This window comes from Branchiostoma belcheri, unplaced genomic scaffold (assembly GCF_001625305.1).
Source record: "Branchiostoma belcheri isolate BF01 breed outbred unplaced genomic scaffold, Haploidv18h27 scaffold187, whole genome shotgun sequence".
In the NCBI taxonomy this organism is placed as follows: domain Eukaryota; kingdom Metazoa; phylum Chordata; class Leptocardii; order Amphioxiformes; family Branchiostomatidae; genus Branchiostoma; species Branchiostoma belcheri.
In genome coordinates, this window is record NW_017803346.1 from 277,399 (window position 1) to 300,827 (window position 23,429).

General features: G+C 40.9%; 3 protein-coding genes across 3 annotated transcripts in view; 1 reads left to right on the plus strand and 2 right to left on the minus strand.

The window, feature by feature from the left end:
• LOC109467669 (tripartite motif-containing protein 3-like) overlaps positions 1 to 4,994 on the minus strand; it is a 6,280-nt gene extending 1,286 nt beyond the window's left edge. The window contains exon 1 of the mRNA XM_019765712.1: positions 3,240 to 4,994. Within this exon, the coding sequence (XP_019621271.1) occupies positions 3,240 to 4,976 (1,737 nt within the window). The 5' untranslated portion in view covers positions 4,977 to 4,994. The remainder of the gene's footprint in view (positions 1 to 3,239) is intronic.
• The window catches only part of LOC109467671 (acid-sensing ion channel 1-like), a 208,525-nt gene that overhangs the window by 48,846 nt on the left and 136,250 nt on the right, over positions 1 to 23,429 (plus strand). The window lies entirely within an intron of this gene.
• Positions 77 to 804, minus strand: LOC109467672 (tripartite motif-containing protein 2-like). Its single transcript, XM_019765718.1, is given in 2 exon segments — positions 77 to 602; positions 605 to 804. Coding segments are annotated over 2 exon segments (642 nt in total). The 5' UTR covers positions 798 to 804; the 3' UTR covers positions 77 to 153.

Genomic DNA, 23,429 nt, shown 5'->3' on the forward strand with positions numbered 1-23,429 from the left:
GGAGTTGGTGCTGCTTTTCCTCTGTACTTTCCTACCACCTCTGTCATAGCGGTTTGCTGACTGAGAATCTCGACCCCTCCCTGCTGCAGTTCTTGTTCTGCTCGATCACAGGCAGCAGACAGTTCATTGACATCGGCCAACACTCGGTCCCTTTCAGTCTGTATTTTCTCCAAGTTTTTCGTGTGTATTTTGTTCCACTTTTGCCAAGAGTTCGTTGTAAGCCTGAGTGATAGCATTGTCTGTCTGCTGTTTTTGTTCATTCAGGATTTTCTCAGTCTCTCTCAGACCTCTGATGAAGCCACAGTAACTTTCCAGAATGTTCCTCCCCTCATGGATCAAGGCCTGGACTGTATCTCTGCTTTCCTGTGCAGCTTTTTTGATGGTTGTTAGAAGATGACCATTATGAGCCCCCTCTATGCACTTGTCACAAACTGGCATCTGACATTGTTTACAGTATATTCTGTACACTTCAGTAGGGTGAAAAAAGCACCTGTTTGCAGACTGGGGTTGCTGCCTTGTTTCCTCTGATGTTGTAGCTTGTTGTTGGAACTTCTCACACATGTTTGCTGCCATGAGATTGTCTGGCAAACCTGCGACCCCCGGGGTGGCAGCCTGACCTGACGACGACAGATTGGGCACCAGAAGGTCCCTCCCCACCCTGCAACACCCTGTAGGCAGCCCTGACAGAAGGTGTGCTGACAGGGCAGCACCTTGGGCCTGGTGAACAGCTCCAGGCAGATGCTGCAGGACAGTTCTTCACGGATTTGTGTCCCCAAACTAGACGGTGCAGCCGCCATTTTGCTGTGTTTTCAAATGTGTGACGCCAGAGCCGTCTAGAGTTTCAGTTAGGCATAGGGAAAAAATGTTTTGTTTCCTGTTTTAGTCATGTAAAAATTAGGGTTAGTAGGTAGGGATTTTTTTGTTGTTGTTTTTTTATATTTCTGAATCAGTGATATCTCTATAGGGGTCCAACTTGTACAATACAGTAAATTAGCAATTTGAAAGTAAAACTTGCATGAGGACAATTTTATTTTCAATGTCAATGTTAGAAAACCTAATACAACATTTTATCACTATTGTCAGATCAAGGAGCTAGAAAAGGTTGATCAGCTCAAAAAATTATTTATTTTCTGTGCAGGGGTCCACCCAAAAGAAGGCTGAGGGTTGGCAGGTTTTTCTAGGGTCGGTCGGGAAACAGGAAACACAACATTTTTTTCCTAGGCCTTACATGTATGCACCTTGGCTCAATGGCATTTGTATTCAGGGCTTTTGTTTACACTGATCAGGTCCGGTGGCTTTACCTGGCAATGTAAACTATGCTCTAAGCTTAAGGTATGTGGCCTTGGGAGAGAGTCAGAGAAACAGGGCTCGAAATTAATGGTGGTCCACTGACCACTAAATTTTAGGCTGGGACAGCTAAAAAGGACATTTTTGGGACAATAGAAAAATAATCAATATCAGAATATCAGCCACATTTGTTTATCAGGCACACGTCCCGGCTTTTGGATCCGGAAAAGTCCCCCAAATTTCCTGTCTACTCTGCAATTATAGTGCGCCTGAGAGTTAACATAAGCAAAAAGCAAAATTAAGTTGACTTCAAATTGAAGCCATACAATGTTTCCAAAAATATAAAAAAAACAGGTTGGGACAGTTCATCCTCACTTCGGGACAATTGAATATTTTGGGACAGTGCTGGGACAACAGGAAGAAAAGTGAATTTCGAGGCCTGGAGAGAGTGTTAAAGAACCCTTATCGAAAAGAGTAGGGGACCTTCCCGGTGTGAGTGGTTCAAACCTTAGTCTGGTCTCAGGTTTGACATCTTAAAGAGGTGATAGTCACCTGTTACTAGTATATCAATCCTTCCACAAATGTGGTAAATCATAATAAAAATTTAAATAAAATAAGTTAAAAATAAAATGAAATGAAAAATAAAATAAAATGAAATGAAATGAAATGAAATAAGGGCCTTGCTAATGTAATAATCTTAGCTGAAATTCACCACAAACACAACTTTTTAAAGCATTCAGGTGACCCTTTTTCAACCTTACTACTGTAAAACTTAATGTCTTGTGCTTGGTACATGGAAAACTGGTTAAAAGGGGATTGAAAACAATTAATGTATGGACCTTTTGAAAGATAACTTTAGTTGTACAATATAACTACATTGTATACGTGCAATTGCATCCCCTTTTTTTTCAACTACCCTCCCCCCCCTCCCCTAGCCTCTACCAGGCTTCAGAAGTGGTTGGAAAGAGTAGAAATTGGAATCAGAAATCTAACCAAATACACACTATAGAACAAGCTACCACGTGATTGTTTCCCAAATGGGTATAACCTTAAACTTTTGAAGTCTTTTTGGCATATATAACTCAGATAAAATAAATTCACTCTATTTGGATACATTTTGTATACATTAAACATTGTATTGAAATGAAAGGTATTATGACAATGTGCTTTGTATTTTACTTATAATGTCAAATTACACTTTCATTGACAATGACAATGAAGTATGTTGCATATTCATGCCCCATTTAGGCTAAATACAGTAAATAAGGTAGCTTCAAGAGAGTAAAATATCAACGGTTTATTTGTAATGAAACAACAAGAAGCATTTCCAGTCGGCCAACTAAATTACACAGTGTCACTCCTTTACATATTGTACTTAAAGTCACAATTCTTATTACACTAAAAATACCCAGACAAAACTATACATAATAGGGAAACTATGCTATGTTTAATATACCTAAGATCTATTACCTAAAATATACAATTACCTAAATTATAGTATAATTTCATGCTTCTCTCCTCTTGTGATATTTGTAGACAAATTTACACTTTTCCATTGCATTGTATACAGTAGTTTACTGATTAAATTATCTATCTGTATATCTCTCTATATTCCTACTCATGATCAATATATAATAACATCTTTTGTAATATGATTGTACATATGTCTGTTCTAACTGTATCTATTAGTGGCAAACTTTGATTTTAGTTGTTTTCTAAGTCAGGACTCTTTAGGCTGGGATCTTGGACAGTTTATCTAAAGCTGAATTATTTTGTACCAGATAATGAGTTTCTTGTGCTAGATATAGTAACAAGCTATATATAACAATGAGTTTGCAAACTGATATTCTTACAGATTGGTTTAGATTAAGTTGTTTGCTTTATTTTCACCTCACTTAGATTCAGAAGTTCCAGAAAATGCTGACAGTGTTGTCTCTATCATCAGTTACTACCAGCTGTCCCTGTGTTGCCATGGCAACAGCCCATGGCCTCCTCATGTCTGTAGCGATGTGTTTGAGGAATTTTCCTCTTTTGTCAAACATCTCCACACGGCTGTTTCCCGTGTCTGCCACGATGATGTTCCCTGCCCTGTCTGTACAGATGCCATAGGCATCCTTCAGCTGACCTTCACCACTTCCCTCACCTCCAAACTTGAACAGAAACTGTCCGTCCTCGTTGTACACAAAGACACAGTTATTGAACATGTGCTCGTCTGCCACAAGAATGTTCCCTTCCCCGTCCACAGTGATGTACACTGGTTTCTTCATCCCCTGCTGCTGACCCACAGTTCTCACAAGTGTTCCATCTGGCCTGAACATCAAAACTTCACCATGTCGGTTGGGCCAGTCTCCTGTGGTTTGTGTGATGAGGATTTGGTTCCTCCTGGTGTCCACGGCAACTCCTCTGCCCCACCCTGTCTTCTGTAGGTCAATCTTCCTCAGCACCCTGCCCTGTTTGTTGTACTGCACAGCAAAGTCAGCAGAGTCTATCCTCCCCACTACCCACAGGTTCCCCTCCCCGTCCAGGGCCAGATCTTCTGGGTCCATCTCCTCTTCACCTGGCACGACTGTTGGGAACTGTCGGACAAACGTTCCCTGCAGGGTGAAGACTTGGATTCTCTGGTTCTTTCTATCTGCTACAAAAATCTCCCCTTCATCTGACACTGTGACACCCCATGGATGCCTGAACTGTCCTGTTCCTATTCCCACTCCACCAAATGTCACCTTCTGAGGCTGATGCTCCCCTTGCCTTTGGTTACCATGGTGATGACCTGTGCCCCTTGCTGCAGGTGCTGCTGGGAGTGGTGCAGATGGGAGAGACTGGACCGTCACATGTCCCAATACTGGCACAGGGGTGTCTGTGGGCTGAAAGACAGCAGGCTGGGTTTGTACAGGAGTTGGTGCTGCTTTTCCTCTGTACTTTCCTACCACCTCTGTCATAGCGGTTTGCTGACTGAGAATCTCGACCCCTCCCTGCTGCAGTTCTTGTTCTGCTCGATCACAGGCAGCAGACAGTTCATTGACATCGGCCAACACTCGGTCCCTTTCAGTCTCTATTTTCTTCAAGTTTTCATTGTGATTTTGTTCCACTTTTGCCAAGAGTTTGTTGCAAGCCTGAGTGATAGCATTGTCTGTCTGCTGTTTTTGTTCATTCAGGATTTTCTCAGTCTCTCTCAGACCTCTGATGAAGCCACAGTAACTTTCCAGAATGTTCCTCCCCTCATGGATCAAGGCCTGGACTGTAGGTCTGCTTTCCTGTGCAGCTTTTTTGATGGTTGTTGTGGCATGGCCATCATGAACCCCCTCTATGCACTCTTCACAAACTGGCATGGGGCATTGTTTACAGTACATTATGTACACCTTAGTAGGGTGAAAACTGCACCTGTTTGCAGACTGGGGCTGCTGTGTTGTTTCCTCTGATGTTGTAGCTTGTTGTTGGAACCTCTCACACATGTTTGCTGCCATGAGATTGTCTGGCAAGCCTGCGACCCCCTGGGGTGGCAGCCTGACCTGCCGACGACAGTTTGGGCACTGGAAGGTCCCTCCCCTCCCTGCATGGTCCTGTAGACAGTCCTGACAGAAGGTGTGCTGACAGGGCAGCACCTTGGGCCTGGTGAACAGCTCCAGGCAGATGCTGCAGGACAGTTCTTTGCGGATTTGTGTCCCCAAACTAGACGGTGCAGCCGCCATGATTGTTTCCTGCTTATGTGGCAGCCTCGCCCCAAGTCAAAGTCCAGCTTACGTACATGTTTGCTCAGGGCCACTCCATTAGTAAAGGTGAGTTTGTTTAACCCATGCACCGGAAGTGTTTAATAGGAAGTTTATTGCAAAATACTAAGTGCCCGAGGGCAACATAAAGTCTGGTATTTACCAGGATCCCCCCATACAGACCCCTGTGTATAATCAGGATCCCCCCATGCAGACCCCCACTATGCAGCAGGATCAAGGCAGGGGCCAAAATTGAGTTTGGCTCGATGTCACAGTTATATAGTACAATAAGTCTGGTATTTTCCAGGATCCCCCCATACAGACCCCCATGTATTTATCAAGATTCCCCATGCAGACCCCATGAATTTATCAGGATCCCCTTATGCAGACCCCAGATATTTATCAGGATCCCCCCATGCAGACCCCATGTTTTATCAGAATCCCCCATGCAGACCCCATGTTTTTATCAAGATCCCCCATGCAGACCCCATGTATTTATCAGGATCCCCACATGCAGACCCCCATGTATTTATCAGGATCCCCCCATGCAGACTCCCATGTATTTACCAGGATCCCCCCATGCAGACCCCCATGCAGCAGGATTAGTGAGGATATCTGATATTGATTTGGGCTCGATATCACAGTTATATAGTACAATAAGTCTGGTATTTTCCAGGATCCCCCCATACAGACCCCCATGCAGCAGGATCAAGGCAGGGGTTCTGATATTGATTTTGGCTGGATGTCACAGTTATATACAATAAAGGGTGGGTCACCTTGAATATATATATAAAGTCTGGGATTTACCAGGATCCCCCCATACAGACCCCATGTATTTACCAGGATCCCCCCATGCATACCCCCATGTATTTACCAGGATCCCCACATGCAGACCCCACTATGCAGCAGGATCAAGGCAGGGGTTCTGATATTGATTTTGGCTTGATGTCAGAGTTATATACAATAAAGAGTGGGTCACCTTGAATATAAAGTCTGGGATTTACCAGGATTCCCCATACAGACCCCCATGTACTTATCAGGATCCCCCATGCAGACCCCCATGTACTTATCAGGATCCCCCATGCAGACCCCCATGCAGCAGGATACCTGATATTGATTTTGGCTCAATGTCACAGTTATATACAATAAAGGGTGAGTCACCTTGAATGTAAAGTCTGGTATTTACCAGGATCCCCCCCATGCAGACCCCATGTATTTATCAGGATCCCCCCATGCAGACCCCCATGCAGCAGGATCAAGGCAGGGGTTCTGATATTGATTTTGGCTCGATGTCAGAGTTATATACAATAAAGGTTGGGTCACCTTGAATATAAAGTCTCCCCTACTACATTAAAAACCACCAATTTACAAATGGACATTCGTCTCCCAACTTGGCTCAGGCAGTTCCAGATTATATATTGGTTTATTTCACAAATACAATAAACAGTACAATTGGCATGTTTCACATCGCAGCCACAGGCTGAATTGCGTGCACATATTACATATCACTTATTAAATCATAATGCCGCAACTAATTAAAACCCTAACTTATTTTCTTTTAAAAACTAGTAAAGTATATACAAGGACACTAAATACAAGGACACTAAATACAACCTGTAGGCACAAAAGGACTGTACGGATTACCTACTATACAGAGTCGTTCAACAGTTAACCAAGAAATTAAGTCGGTGTGGCCTAAGTGTGGCCTCACGTTGACTTTGTTGGTATAATTTATAGAGCAGGGAATTCGCTTCCTGCAATCATCACTTCCGACTTGAGAAATTGTCTTCCGCAGAATAAGGTGTCCTTGAGCGCGCCTTAAGATTGGATGGAGTCTTATTCATCTTGCGTTCAAGGTCAAGTAATGTCTCACCTTCTTAAGAATGAGTGTTATCATGATTAAGAAGAGGGTCTGCATGGGGGGGTTAGTGATTACGAATTACGCAAAATTTTCGCCGCCGATTACAAATTGCGTTAAATTCTCGGAGCTGATTATGACTTTACACTTTGCGGGTAGTGTACTATTATGAATTACGTTGATTTTTTTTAGGCTGCCTATAGATTACAAAGACTAACTAGAAAAGCAACATTTGCAAAGCAAATGCATAGTGTTTACCTTCAGACATGGTCTGCTATGTTAATTCTTACTCAAACACATTGACACACATGTACTACTAGTATATGGTGACAGGAGCAGAGCAGACCATGAAGTTGCAACATTATGTAACCCAACACCAGTCACTATGGTGACAGACATCAACAAATCATGTCATTGGTCTGGTCATAGGTCATTGTTTGGAGAAGAAGAAGAGGAAGAAACTGAGTAAAAACATAATGTTTTCCTTTGGTAAACATAAAAAGGCCTGATTACGCCTTACGAAAAAGGGCATGCAGGCCCCCAAAGAGGGTAGAGTGGAGGAAGCTTTACACGGAGTTAGGGAGATGGAAGCACCCAGACTTTTATCATAGAGTTAGGCAGACTGTCATGTCTGTAGGTCTATACAGTTAGGCAGAACATGGTAACACTAAGGCTACACTGACTTAATTTTATTGATGACATCCTCCTAAACTAGTGCGCGTGGGCGAATAAAAAAATTCCGGCCAAAAATAAAAATGCTACTAAACCACAGGAATACAAAGTTGGTATTGTGAATTTACGGCAGTTCATAGCGACGTATACGACAAGCCGGTACATATGCTGGCTTTTTGCGGAATTTATGAATCGGCACTGAACGCATGTGCTGAGTTCTTGAGTCAGGAGCTTCGGTAGCCTAAAATTGTGCCCGGCTCCGTATTGTCGCTAACTAACAATGGACTATCCAGGCCTAGAGCCAGGCCAGAGCCTCGGAGGACGTGATCTTTTTTTTTTTTATAACAGGCAAAAATCAATGCGCGGTTGGATGTCATCCATAAAATTACATCAGTGTGGCCTAACAGTTACTTACTATACTGACAAGGAAAATTGGATAGACTTTGAAAACAGAGGTTTTGGGTAGCGTCCACTACTTTTTGTCAGTGACGGATAGAGATCTGTATTCAACAGGCAGTTGTCCAATAACTATGGATTCATGTAAATGAGGTCAAGACAAATTTTGGACATTTACTGAGTTAGGCAGAATGTTGGGTACTATTCCTTCCAGAACCGTCCCTATCTAATTCTGTGCCTGAATGGGTTAGGGTTAGGATCAGGATCAGGCACAGTTCTGGATAGTCTCTATTGTATCCAGAACTGTGCCTATCTAGTTCTGTGCCTGAATGGGTTAGGGTTAGGATCAGGCATGGTTCTGAATACTCTTTGCATATCCAAGAACATAGATTTGCCCCAGACATGGTTCTACATATGCATGTACTATCCAGAACCTTGCCTGAACACAATTCTAGATAAAGCACAGTTCTAGAGACAACAGTCCTGAAGCTATCAGCTAGAAACATTTCTGCACCAGGAATTCAGCACCAAGGACAGGCACCAAGTGTTGTTCAACAGTTCTGGATACATTACTGAATAACTCCAGGCCCGGTTCTGGAAAAGACTTTCCCCACTCCAGTCTGTCCCTTCCCCATTCCAGGCCATAAGTTTTCTTGCTGTCCTGTTTATGATGGAGCCTGTGTGTAATTTGGTTTAACGTTTAAGTGGCCAGATGGGGTTTGGCTGTTTCTGTCCAGCAGGTCTTATGAGTGATGGGGCAGGAATATTTGGGTCAATAATCCGTCCACTCCACTTTCCTTGCCTCAATGCCTTTGAGCCAAGCGGTCGGAGGAACTTTAGGGCTAGGAAAGAAAAGTTATGTTTCCTGCATGCCGACCATTAGGCCACACCAATTTAATTTCTTGGTTAACGGATTTTTCTATAAAGATAATGGAGTGGGTGAGCGAAAAAAAGTAAAAATAAAAACAGGCCTAGGCATCCTATTATGGCTCAAAATGGTACGAGAGGAGCCATGAAGTCAACACACCAGGCTGGTTCAAAATTTAACAATGAATTTTGAACTTTTAATGATACCATTGAATTGAAAGATGGAATAACTGTAACAACTAGGAAGAAAAGGACTGTTTTCAACTGTTCAGTGCAAAATATGAGCATTTTGCAGTTTACTCTAAATTTTTTTTCTGGAGACAGCAGTCCTGAAGTTACCAGCTGAAATAAACATTTCTGCACCAGGAGTTCAGCACCAAGGACAGGCACCAAGTGTTGTTCTACAGTTCTGGATTCAATACTGAATAACTCCAGGCTCGGTTCTGGATACATGTATTTTTGTTACTCCCCTGGTTTGTTGAAGTATGTCCAGAAACCCATATTTCAAGTTTTTAGTCCAAACAGATTTCAGATTATGGAACTCCTCCCCAAACACATGCTTCCCTCTCGAATACGATCGTCAAGTTTGAAAATAAAGCATTTTGGCTGATCCTTTTTTTCTATGTATTTTTGTAGCTGTCCAGGTTTGCTGAAGAATGTCCAGAGACCCATGCAAAGTTTGTGGCCCGAGCATCTGGCATGAATATTTCAGTACAATAATCATTATAATGCCTCATCTTTCGCCTGATTGCATTAGAGCGATGGGGAATCAATGGGCTACATTAGCCAGAAATCTGCCCGATATGCATGGATTGGAAAAACCATAGCGATATGCATGGATCCATGCTCAGAAACCATCATGATATGCATGGATTGTAAAAACCATAGCGATATGTAATGGTTGGAAAAACCATAGCAATATGCATGGATTGTAAAAACCATAGCGATATGCATGGATATACGTGCATGGATCCATGGGCAGAAATGCATGGATCCATGGACAGAAACCATGGCAATATGCATGGATGTAAAAACCATAGTGATATGCATGGATTGTAAAAACCATGGCAATATGCATGGATGTAAAAACCATAGTGATATGCATGGATTGGAAAAACCATAGCGAAATGCTTGGATCTATGGGCAGAAATCATGGCAATATACATGGATTTTAAAAACCATTAGCGATATGCTTGGATCTACGGGCAGAAATCATGGCAGTATACATGAAGTATGGAAACCATGGCGATATTTATGCGTCCATGGGCTGAAATCATGGTGATATGCATGGATCCATGTCGATCGTAACGCATAAAAAGCAGAAACTCTGGCAATAGTCATGAAATTCCAAAACCTTGGCAATGCCCGTGAAATGCAAAAACCATGGTGATATGCATGAATGAAATTTTGATGTCAACAATTGGTCTGAAAAACATGTCAAAGTTATTCTTGCAAGCAACTGGATAGAATTTTTTAAAAGTCAGAAATTTCTTGTAGCATCCACTACTTTTCTTCTAAATCTACATGTATTCAATTGCATTGAGAAGTTGAGTATCTGTTGTTTTGGTATCTTATTACCTTGATGTCTAACCTTCATCAACAGTTGAACAAAATTATCTGACCATTTCCTTGTGAAGAAACCTTATAGTTTGTGTTTGTGTGCATCTTTATCTATAACAAACATAAAATTGATCATAACTTTTCTTTTTAAATTCTTGCGCCCCTCTTGGTATAATTATAAGGCACCACTGTTGCTTGAAGCGTCGTTAAATTTATGTAAAGACGAGAATTAAATACTGATTGGAATTAGAAAAAAGAGGGGAAGATTAGCACAAAAAAAGAAAATCTTTACTACTTTATGTTTAATTGATGTTTTCTTAATCTCTATGAGCCTTCAGACACACTCGGATAACTCCTGGAATCTTTAACTTCATTTTCCAATCAGTGGAATGAGATTGATTTTTTTTGGAATATCGGAATTCCGTGGGATATGTTATGGGCATTCCGACCAGTTAATATCACAGTTTATTAACCCTGGTAATATCCTATTAAAGACTGAATAAACAGCGCTGGAGTGAAGAGTAGCAATCTGGATGGCGGAGCCGCGAGTATTGAACCAGAGAGCAAGGGTTCGATTCCCGACAAACTTTTGGAAATCTGAGGTTATGAACAAAGGAACAAGGGTTTGATTCCTGTTTGGATTCCAGTCAGACAAAGCAAACTTTGGAAAATCTGCATGGGGAATATAGAAGTATTGAACTAAGAAACATGGGTTCGATTCCTGTTAAGGCTCCTGTTAGACACATCAAACTTTGGGATCTGCATCCATGAGATGTCTTGGAGTATTTAACCAAAGAGCAAGGGTTTGATTCCTGTTCAGGCAAAGAAAATTTTGGGAATCTGAATGGGAGAGCCGGGAGTATTGAACTAAGGAACACACTGGTTCAATTCCCGTTTGGATTCTGGTCAGACAAACCAAACTTTGGGAATTTGAATGGGAGAGCCGGTAGTATTGAACTAAGGGAACACACTGGTTCAGTTCCCATTCATAGAAAGTGAACTTTATCTGCATGAGAAATCCAGGAGTATTGAACCAGGGAACACTAGTTCGATTCCCATTCTAGGGAAATATAGAAGAATGTAAATAAAGGGACAAGGGTTTGATTCCTGTTTAGACTTGGTTCAGACAAAGTGAACTTGCATTTGGCAAATCCAGGAGTATTGAAGGAAGGAACATGGAGAGTTAAACCATGCATCACACTCAGATAGTCACGTTGGCAGGATTTGTAGTTGCGTAAAGTGAATTTAGAAAACTCATGCTTCAACTGAATATCAAGGCTAACATCTAATTATGCTTTTGCCTATAGCAATGCTAAAGACCTCTATATAAGTTAAAACTAAACGTTAGGAAAAGAAGATGTGTGGCTTGGTATGCTTGTCTGCATAACTTATGGTCCGTTTCCTTTTCTGTCATGCTTATCAGTCTGTTGCACGCTTCGGCTGTCACACTAACTCTCTGGGGTCTGGCAGGGGTTTGCAGATAAGTGGATTTGGTCCCAGGAGTCCTGATAAACCCCATGGGAGCCTCTGGGCCAGTTACATGTATTAGTCCTCCCTAGGGTCTTAGAGGGGTTTGGAGATGAGTGGATCAGGTCTCAAGTGTTCTGATAAACCCTTGGGGTGTTTTAGTAAGGTTTTGCTCCCCAACTCTGTAAAAATCAATAAAGCCATTCTTCTGAAAGTGGAAGTTTTCGCAGTCACAGAAAAAAGTCGTTAATCAGAGCTCGTTAATCAGCAGCTTTGATTCATCAGGGAAACTGGAGATGCACTAATTATTTCCTGGGTTCTGTCATGTCTGTGACTTCTCGAAGTAAACTTAAAAGCTAAAGAATAAGATAGAGTGAGAGAGTGAATGAGTATGTGGGCATGTGCGTGTGTGTTCATGCATGTATGTTGGGCCTGTATCTCCCATAACAAAAACCAAGTCTTACATATAATAACTTTACATATAATAACTTTACATATAATAACTTTACATATAATAACTTAATAATATATATAATACCTTTCAGTAACATGAAGTTATATAGTCATACACCCAATTGCCTAGTAGACACTTTGTAGCTGATAAAATATAAACAACTTACAAGACTCAAGCATACTAATATAAGTAATGACATGTCAAATGAACTCACTACTGCCATCCCTCTAACCAATGTTTGTTCTTCTTTCTCTCTTCCATGTTCCCCTGCCTCCTGTTGCCATGCCTCCTAATGCCTTGCCTTCTGTTGCCATGCCAACTGTTTCCATGCCAACTCCATGACAACTGAGCAGGTGAGTAACCTTCCTTATTGATGAGTGCGAATGATGATGAAGTGCATGTGGTGAATTTCTCAAATTGTTAGCTTCGCAATTCTGCAGTTTTGAAATGTTCGTCCAATACCAAAAATCTGCCTCATGCTCTAACCGCTGCATCAGAACTAATTTGACCGCCTGAAATTCCACAAACATTTTGGATGATGTTTGTAACTGTAAAGATCATCTTGTGAACTGTGTGTTTATGTATGAATGACTGTTCATGTCCTGATTACATCCTCAGTGTGATCTGCAGGGCCTTTGTACACCTACTTGTAATACTTATTAAAAAACCAGTTTATTTACTGGAAAATATGTACTTATTACGGATGACAACAAACTAAAATTGACGTATTTACTACATTGCAAATTACCAGCACTACAGCACTGATGCTTTGTGGATTTTTACAAACCAAGTCTGCAAATCTTTATAATGGTAAAGAGTAAGAAAAGCAACCATTTATGCATCTATTGTGGAATAAAATTAAGGCCACAATTACAGTAGGTTTACAAAGGATTGCAGATGATTTGCTTGCGCGATGATGTCATGATGATATCATGATGATGTCATGATGATGTTGTGATGATGTCATGATGATATCATGATGATGTCATGATGATGTCATGATGATGTCGTGATGATGTCATGATGATGTCATGATGATGTCATGATGATGTCATGATGATGTCACGCTTGCGGCCGCGTTTTTCAACCATTTTCAACGTTCCAGACAAGGTAAGTCAAGGTCGTATCCAAGTGTGCCACAATGTTTTGAAGGTCGTATCCAAGTACACTAAACACACCAATGGTTGTTCATGCAAACACTTTAAACTGCCAACATGCTGTGTAGTAATGGGTCAGGCAAGTACTTTCACTTGCCCTGAATGATCCTTTCACTTACCAATGGATAAGTGCCTTAACATGTTCTTGGACAAGTACTTTTACTTGCTCCTGATTGCAAGTTAAATCTTTATGATGCCTTTAGTTAAGAAATCAGATTCTGATGAAAATAACGAAGTTACAGCCTTTTGCAAGGACTGTAGGTAATACTACATGACAAGGCATTTATGAGGATAACTTGTCACACAACATTTATCATAAGTCAAGAAGGAATTCTTCTACCTCTATGCAGCATTTTTATTTGGGTTACTATGAGTTTTGTCCAGTCTCCACTGTAAAAGTCACTAATAATAGAAACTTTATTTGCAAAATCATGCCGGAAGGATAATTGCTTGTACAATCAAGTATACTACTCATTGCAATACAGTAATAGAAGACAGGTAACAACTGTCTGGAAAAACTTCTACTTCTACTACTACGCTAGCTATTATGGGGTTCGACTTCTTCTTTGAAGGTAGTGGATAATGAATAGTCCCACATTCTGCATAATGAGTGGGTTTTTGGACAGTCAAAAGGTGACCTAGCTCCAAAATTCCTCTTGTGTTCATTCTTTAGGCTTGCAAAGTCCTGGAAATTTGGCCATGTTGGTAAGATTCCCAACTTTCTGTGTCCCTCTAAGTCAGTGATATGAGATGCTTGCAAAGTCCTGGAATTTTGACCATGTCGCTATTATAAGATTCCCAACGGGAATTCTGCCCCTGCCCCTGGTCACCCTTTGGAATGCTGATGTCATCCTTGAGACTTCCGAACCATGTCTCTTAAATTGCTTTCGTCACTACCATTCAATTTTATCAAGAAAACTGATTGTGAAAACTCCCTACAGTAGAAAATTCTCTAGTGTAACCAGCAAAGTCATTACCACATGTCATGAGCTGTGGTCTGGATTGGTGTGACAAATTTCGTCACTTAGAGTACTTCTTTATATATCATAAAAACTGATTATAATAATAACACCTTACAGTGGAAATTTCTTTTAGTGTAACCAGCAAAGTCATTATCACACGTCATCAGAACATTTGCTGTGATTGACAGCTGTCATCTGGATCAGTGAGCTGGGAAATTGGTTCCCTCCAACATCATTTTGTTCATCTGAAGCCTGAAGCATCTCAGGGTAACCTGTCCAGTCCTGCATGGCGATCCATCTAGGAGAAAGGGAAAGGGAAAGTTAAAGGGAAAGTGAAATGGAAAGGGAGAGGGAAAGTGAAATTTGATCTGGCCGGTAAATTGGTTCCCTCCAATGTCATTCTACTCATCCGCAGACCAAAGCATCTTGTGGTAACTTGTCCAGTTCTGCATGGTGATCCATCTAGGAGAAAGGGAAAGGGAAAGGGAAAGTGAAAAGGGGAAATTAAGGGAAAGTAGCATTTGATCTGGCCGGTAAATTGGTTCCCTCCAACGTCATTCTGTTCATCTGTAGCCTGAAGCATCTCTATGTTCACATTGCGTTCAGGAGCTGCACGAAGTATGATAATGCGATAATACAAAGTAAAACAAATTGTACAAATGGTAATATTTACATTCAAAATAAAGTCCTATACTCCAGGGTTCTATGTTCACATTGCGTCAGGAGTTGTATCAGTATAATGGTGATGTGGTGTTCATAAAATGTGAATTTTCCCACTCCTGTGCTGATGCTATCTTGCTAAGCTGTGCTGACTGATTCCAGCCTGTCAGAAAGGATGGTTTAGTGTTCAATGCTTTTGTTCAGGGCATTTGTTACTCTTCATTGTCTGCTTGGAGGCTTAGTCATTACCTATAATTTAGTAGCTTCTTATCCTACTTTTGCAGGATTAATGCCATTCTTCTCTATTCAAATTGCAACAACAATACAGGATAGGCTGCAAATTTAGCTGATGTTCTGCTCCACATATTGTAAAACATATGATATAACACTAAATAAATAAAACTAATTACAAGAAACTAACATTTGCAAATGCATTACATTAACCTTTACCTGGTCTAGCCCAACAAACTACTGCACTGTTAAATATTCTTTCTCAAAGTCAAACACATTCATATTCAGGACAGAGACAGCCCAAATAAGTATGCTTAGCCTAGTACTGTTGCCTATCCAAAGAAAATAAAATGAAATGAAATAAAACCAACACTACGACCATTTTGGCAGCAGAAGTGAGAGATGAAATGGTGAGAAGTGACGGAACACGGATTTTTACTTTATTTTGACTACATTATGTGTGAGGAGAGAGCTTAATAATATACAAAATGTATATAAGGTTTATAGTATGGTTGGTATTACTGTTGCCCAAGCCTAAGAATATAAATGTGAATAAAACAAAGAGTACAATCATTTTGGCAGCAGAACTGAGAGATGAAATGGCGAGAAGTGACGGAACACGGATTTTTACGATTCCCTCGCCGCTCCCCTCACATCAACATGGTGATGAATGAATCTGTACCGCAATAAGCTGCCCACTTCATTTCCGGCAGGGTCAAGTGGGATCAAGGCAGGATGAATGAATCTGTACACCAATAAGTTGCTAGGTTCGCTCCCCCGGGGATTTGGAAAGGTCGGGGGTGAGGAGCGTGCAGCCAATGGGGTTCTGAGTTTGAGGAAATACGACCAAAATGATCTTCTCTCGGATAAAACTGCGGATAAGCGTTGTGATAGATGTGAGCGTTTATACGTCCCCTTTGCTATTTGACTTTGACTTTATTAGGATCCACAGTCATGTAGCGTACCTGTACAAGGCAGTTGCTATTCTTCCACTGGTCTGTTCTAACACACAACACAACACAACACACAGGCAAACATAAATACATTGACAACAAAAGCAAAATAATGTAACACATAAATATACCACTAATCATTTTATTCCAGGTAGACTAGACATCCTGTACTAAGATCTCTTTCTTGATGTGCTTTTATTTGCTATCAGGGGTGAGGCAATGGGTTTCTGAGTCTGAGGAAATACGACCAACCAAAGTGATCTTCTCTCGGATAAAACGTTAAAAGCTTCATGATAGATGTGAGCGTTTATGCGTCCCCTTTGCTATCAGACACACCAAACCCGCTCCAACGGTGAGGTTCAATGTCAAGTGCGCTGTGCCAATCCTAACAAACTACAGCAGGGGAGTTGTATAAGGGACTGGTCGGATATTGGATTCTGCAGCAAAGATTGGGTTTAATTCCCCCAGACCGATATTTTATCCTTCTGTCATGATTTTATCATTAACTGTCTGCTGGTAACTGTACAAGGGACTCTGGATTGTGATTGTGTCTGTAAAAGTTTTATGTATATAATCTGCAACATCCTTCAACACTCAAATTGACTAACTGCTTTAACAAGTTGGAAAAAGATGTCCTAAGGCCACAGCAATGTAATTAATTGGTTCTCCAATTCATTTGCTTTGTTTCTAATTTTCAAAAAAACCCAAAACATTTCAGCCTCTGAATCAACAAAATGTTCAATATTTTTGGCCCCAACAGTTGAACAAGCGCCTGGTATGAACTGGGTTAAGAAATCTAGATGGTAATTTGGATGTTTTCCATCACGTTCCTTCAGTGTCATTGTAAAATGCAAAACTTTAACCTTTCCCATGCTAACCCCAACTCAAGCCAATGACAACTTACTGTGATGATGATCAAACGGTACTCAGAGGGTTATATATATTGGTTTATTTTTCACAAATACAATAAACAGTACAATTGGTATGTTTCACATTGCAGCCACGGGCTGAATTGCGTGCACATATTACATATTACTTACTAAAATCATGATGCCGCAACTGTTTAAAACCCTAGCTTATTTTAACAGATCTAAGAACTTGGATGTTTTCCCTCAGGTTTCTTCAGTGCCATTGTAAAATGTAAAACTTTAACCCTTGCCGTGCTAAGCCCACCAGAATCTAATGCAAAGTTACTGCAGTGATAAGCACACGGCATAATGAGGGTTAAGAACTTGGATGTTTTCCATCACGTTTCTTCAGTGTCATTGTAAAATGCAAAACTTTAACCCTACCCATGCTAACCACACCAGAAGCCAATCCAAAGTTACAGTGATAAAAAGCACACGGTATAAAGAGGGTTAAGAACTTGGATGTTTTCCATCACGCTCCTTCAGTGTCGTTGTAAAATGGCTCTGAGTCACGCACCATTACGGCAACAGCCCCAATCAACAAAACGACCCGTTTCCATGACAACTGCCCATATCTCAGCGGCCAGGATCCGTCTGACGACTAACGAACTCGGAACTCATTAAACCGAGCGTTTGTCTCCCCGACAGCACCGAACAATTGGGCTATCAACAACATTTGTTACGGGCTTAAATCTTACAGACATGAGGCACACATAAGGAAGACCAGAAAATTATCTTGCACCAATGTCTCAAGACTTAGGATGATGTTTTAAGATCTCAAATCTTGAATCTTGTAGACATGAGGAAGACTACAACTGTCTTGTTACAATGTCTTGAGACATCTTTTATGAGCTTTAATCTGAAAGACATGAGACACACATAAAGAAGACTAGAAAATCATCTTGCACCAATGTCTCAAGACATAGCTTGATGTCTTAAGACTTTGTCTACATTGTCCTAAATCATAAATCTCAAATCTTGAGATATGAGGCACATGTAAGGAAACTGTCTTGCGCCAATGTCTTAAGACATTTGTTATTTACGGGCTTAAATCTGAAAGATGCAAGGCACACATAAGGAAGACTAAAATGTCTTAAACCAAACTCTTTAGACATTGGTGCAAGACATTCTAAAATCTTAAATCTTCAAGACAGCTTAAACCTAAAACACATGAGGCACACATATATAAGGAAGGCTGAAAAAGGGAAACAACTGAATTGTCAGTGTTTTAGGAGAGCCACACCTTGAGCATATCAAAGAGTCTGGCTAAACTCTTACAATTGTCCATTATAGTCAAACCTATCCGACTAAAGCCACACTCATTGCCTATGCTATAGCTTTATTGTGTGGACTTGGCCAAATGTCAGTTTAATGAATAAAAGCGAAACAGCTACATAGTCAGTGTTTTTGGAGAACCACACCTTTAGCATATCAAAGAGTCTCACTAAACTCTTGCAATTGTCCATTATGGTCAAAGCTATCTGACTAAAGCCACACTCATGGTCTATACTATAGCAGCTTTATATTTTTTGTGCTATAGCTTGGCTAAATGTCAGTTTGTCAGTGTTTTAGAAGAGTCACACATTGAGAATATCAAAGAGTCTGGCTAAACTCTTACAATTGTCCATTATGTCCAAACCTATCCAACTAAAGCCGCACTCATAGCCTATAGCTTAAAGCTTTGCAAAATGTCAGTTGAACGTATAAAAAGGAACAGCTGAATTGTGAGTGTTTTAGGAGAGGCACACATTGAGCATATCAAAGAGTTTGGCTTAAGTCTTACAATTGTCCATTATGGTCAAACCTATCCACACTCATAGCCTTTAGGTTTATAATTTTTGTGCTATAGCTTGGCTGAATGTCAGTTGAAAGAATAAAGAAGAAATAAAAAAGAATAAAAAAAAGTAAAAAAGAAAAGAGCGACACCTTGAGCATATCAAAGACTTTCACTAAACTCTTACAATTGTCCATTATAGTCAAAGCTATCCAACTAAAGCCCCACTCATAGCCTATACTATAGCTTTATAGTGCGGACTTGGCCGAATGTCAGTAAAACCAATACAATAAAAGTAAAGTAAAGACAGGATATTGGCTGACCTACACTTGAACCCACCACGCCACTGACTCAGCCAAAACTCCAGCATGTTTGTGAGCCTGCCTCATGTGTTCCATTTAGGCCACACCAATTCATTTTGTTGGTTCTCAGACACTTTTAGTTCAAAAGATAGCAAGCAGACATCATAAAATGAGAGGGCTAGGAAGAAAACTAGAATATGACTGTATTTACTACATAACACTGAGTCCACCGAGGCATCAACCTGGTCCTCAGACTTTGCTTTCATTAGGTTTTTTGAGTTAACTATATTTTTTAAAAAATCAGACAACCAACAAACTGAATTGGTGTGGCCTAAGTGTGTATTTGCAGCAGTATTTCCAAATTGCAGAACAAAATTTTGACATTCTTCAATATTGCAGAACATTGAAAAAAAAGTATTTGCTCACTACCCCTGCATGTTTCTAAGCTAGCCTCATGAGTTTCATTAATATGCGTGGGGTTGTGTGGCATAACGGTAGAATTGTAGAACCAAGTGGTCCCGGGTTTGAATCCTGCCATGCTAGCAATCTTGTGCCCTTGGGAAAGGCACTTTACACGACTTCCCTCACTTTACTCAGGTGGAAATAAGTATTGTATTGTCCCCTGTGTTGGTGGTGGCATTAATATAAAAAGAAGTTGAAAAACTTGAGCGTGCCGTCACCACATCTTGCGATTACATGTTTGGAATATAAGAAAATAAAATCAATACATGGAGTCTTAAAACCCTGGTACGTTTTTTTTGGTTGCGGTCTAAAAAGTAGTTGAAAAAACTTGAGTGTGCCGTCACCACGTCTTGCAATTACATGTTTAGAATATAAGAAAATAAAATCAATATGTGGAGTCTTAAAACCCTGGTACGGTCGGATCACTGCTACAAACCTATTGATTTGGGATAACAGGAAAGCTTCCTTTCGGAGTATTGAGCTTGGGCTGTGTAACCTCGGCCATTCTGCTGACACCCGCATCGCTTTCCGATAATCTCGGCTCCCTGTGTGGGGGGGAAGTTCAAGTTACGACATCAGACTTTTGTGGGCAGTGGTGAGGACTGCTGTCTGTCACTGTCAGGAGTACTGGTACTGCTGCATACAGAAGTACTGGTACTCTAGACTCCTGTAGCATACAGAGGTACTAGTACTGCTGAATACAGAAGTACTGGTACTCTGGAATCTTCTGGCATAACGATGTACCATGTACCAGTGGTACATAGTGGTACACTACTAGTACTTCTGATGAGCATTGTCAAAAGTGTTCAGTGGTAAAGACAGCTGTTTGCCACTGTCAGTAGTACCGGTACTGCTGCAAACAGAAGTACCAGTGGTTTGTCAGAAGAGTTGGTATCTCTGTCTCCTCTGGCATACAGAAGTACCTTGTACCAGTGGTACAGATATACTGTGAGTCAGGAGTACTGGTACTTCTGATGAGCGCTGTCAAAAGTGTTCAGTGGTAAGGACTATGCACATAGGTCACTGTTAGAAGTATTGAATTTCTGAACTCTTCTAGCATACAGATTTTGCCTCACTTGTTGTTGCCTCATTTCTTGATGCTGCACAATTATATTTGAATTAAAGCTGAATCTGAAAACTTCTTAAAATTTCTAGAGCTATGTTCTTTCATGGACCAAGGTCCCTCCAATGGGCCAAGTACCCAACATTTGTGCCCCCAACACACATATAAATCCACTATGGCACCTTAACTATCCCTGTCCTTGGTGCTGAATTATGTGTTCTTCTTCAGAAGAATCATCAATTCAATAAATGAATAAATGTATAGATTATCAAGTCACAATAAATTTCCTCAGAACCTATTCTTCCTGTGGTTTATGAAACAATAGAAAATAAAACAGGAAGATGGTTACCAGAAATTTGTTATCCAGTGATGAACCTGAAGAAGCTTTCCACTGACAGTTACTACAAAAATGTAAGCCTCCATGTTTAACTTGTCCCATCCCACTTGTGGAAATGGGTATGGGCACCATTTAAAAATCACCTCATTTGCATGTTCGGGAGACTTAAATGGTACCCTTACCTGGAAATGAAGACCACCTGACAGGCAGCTGTCAGTGGCTTCCATTCATCATCTGGAACTGCCCCCTGCTGATCCCCTGCAGTACTGCAGCTGAAGCACAAGTCACTTCCTCATGAACTTGGTAGGAGGCTCCCCTGTAACATAACTCGGCTGTTTCCTAAAATAGTTTCTTCAGCTTTATTTTCGGTCATTTTTGTACAGGGTGGCCCATTAAGTGATTGCACTTCTTTTCAATAGAACATAAACAAGGTAGACATTATAGGTTGTGTAAATGAAGACCCCTAAATCCATCACTCTGCTGTTGTTGCATCCAGAACCGTGTTTTATCCAGAAACATGCTCAGGCACAGTTCTGGATAGTCCACGCGTATCCAGAACTGTGTTTTATCCAGAGTTATGCTTACAGTTCTGGATAGTCCACATGTATCCATAGCTTCTCACATTTGGCTGGCAGTTTGCCTACTAGAGATACATTTGTACTGGCTGTATCCAGTACAAACTATGTATGAGTGATTGTTGAAAGTTGTTAGCTAATTATAGAGACTTGCAACACGTCATGTTCCTGCAGACTTCTATGTTTTAGGACTTTTTAATCGGCTGGCACTTTGCCCACTGTTAATACTGTCTAATAATAAAGTAAATATGTATCAGGACTTGTTGACAGCTTTAGACTTATTCCTTGCAGGCTTCTGTATTTTTGGTCTAACTTCCTAAAGTTGGCTGGCAATTTGCCTACTGTACTGAAGATACTGACTACATAAAGTAAGTACATAATGTATAAGGACTTGTTGACAGTTGTTAAGTAACAGAAACTTGTGCCTTCAGGCTTCTGTGTTTTTTGTCTAACTTTTTAGGTCGATCTTTTTAATCGGCTGGCAGTTTGCCTAGGATTAATGCTGTCTGTAATAATGCATGAGGACTAGTTGACAGTTGTTAAGTAACAGAAACTTGTGCCTTCAGGCTTGTCTGTTTTAGGTCTAACTTTTTAAGTTTTGCTGGCAGTTTGCCTACTGGAGATACTATCTATATGCAGAAAGTTGTTCACTCACTCACTGTCCGGTTTATCGTCTGTTGTTACCCGACTTCCAAGGGTTAGACGTGCTTGCACTGTGGTACTGAGGCTTGATGGCAGCTTGCTACTTGCCTCTGTCCTGTGGGTTGATATTGTCCAAGTTCAGGTGGTGGAGGTCCTCCCGTATGTTGTCAAACCATTTCTTCTTTTAGTGACTGCGGGGGTTTGGACCCTCCATATCCAGTGTGAGGATCTTCTTTGGCCACCAGCTTCGGTTAGGGACGTCCTTTGTATAGGACATTAAATGGAGGTCCCATGTTTGGGAGAGCCACACCCCACACACGTTAAAGAACCCACCGCACTTATCGTAAAGAGTAGGGGTCCTTACCGGTGTGAGTGGTTCAAACCTTACAGTCTGGTTTCAGGTTTGACATCTTGAAGAGGTGATAGTCACCTGTTATGTCAATCCTTCCACAAATGTGGTAAATCTTCAGAAATAAATAAATAAATAAATTTTGTCCCTGTCCAATCTCTGGAGGTGGCCATTGTAACAGAAAGTTGCACCTTCAGGCTTCAGTGTTTTAGTTTTGGTTCTGTTTTTATCTCTCGGCTTCCGACAGTCCAAAATCAATATCAAATTTGTTCCCCCCGGAGAAGGCCGATATTTCACCTGACTGTAATACGATATGTAGGGAGGTAATATGATATGTGCACCATGAAGGTGAACTGGGAACTTTAGGCCACACCAATTTAATTAGTTGGTTCTCGTATTGTTTTTTTCAGAAAAAAATACGAAGCAACATTTTTCTTCTGTCTTCCAGTGACACCCACTGTAGGTTACTTTTCATTTCCGTGACACTAGCACCTCTTTCATAGTTGATATTTCAAGGCATGACTGTTTCTTGTTCTTTTCTGGGCTGGTATTAGATACTTTAAGTTAGTGGTTGGTATGTCCGCCCACCAGTTTGCTAGTCATTTTGTATCTCATGCATAGTCTGGACATTTGTCTTCCCTGGTGTGTCCCAGCTACTCGCGGCAATCACATCGCCATAATGTTCACCCCGGCAGCATCCCAGCTAATATGGCAGCCTGGGGGCCAGGAAGACGGTGGGTGGCCCTCGGGGTTTCGGGGAGGAAATTGGTTATACCACGTTGGGGA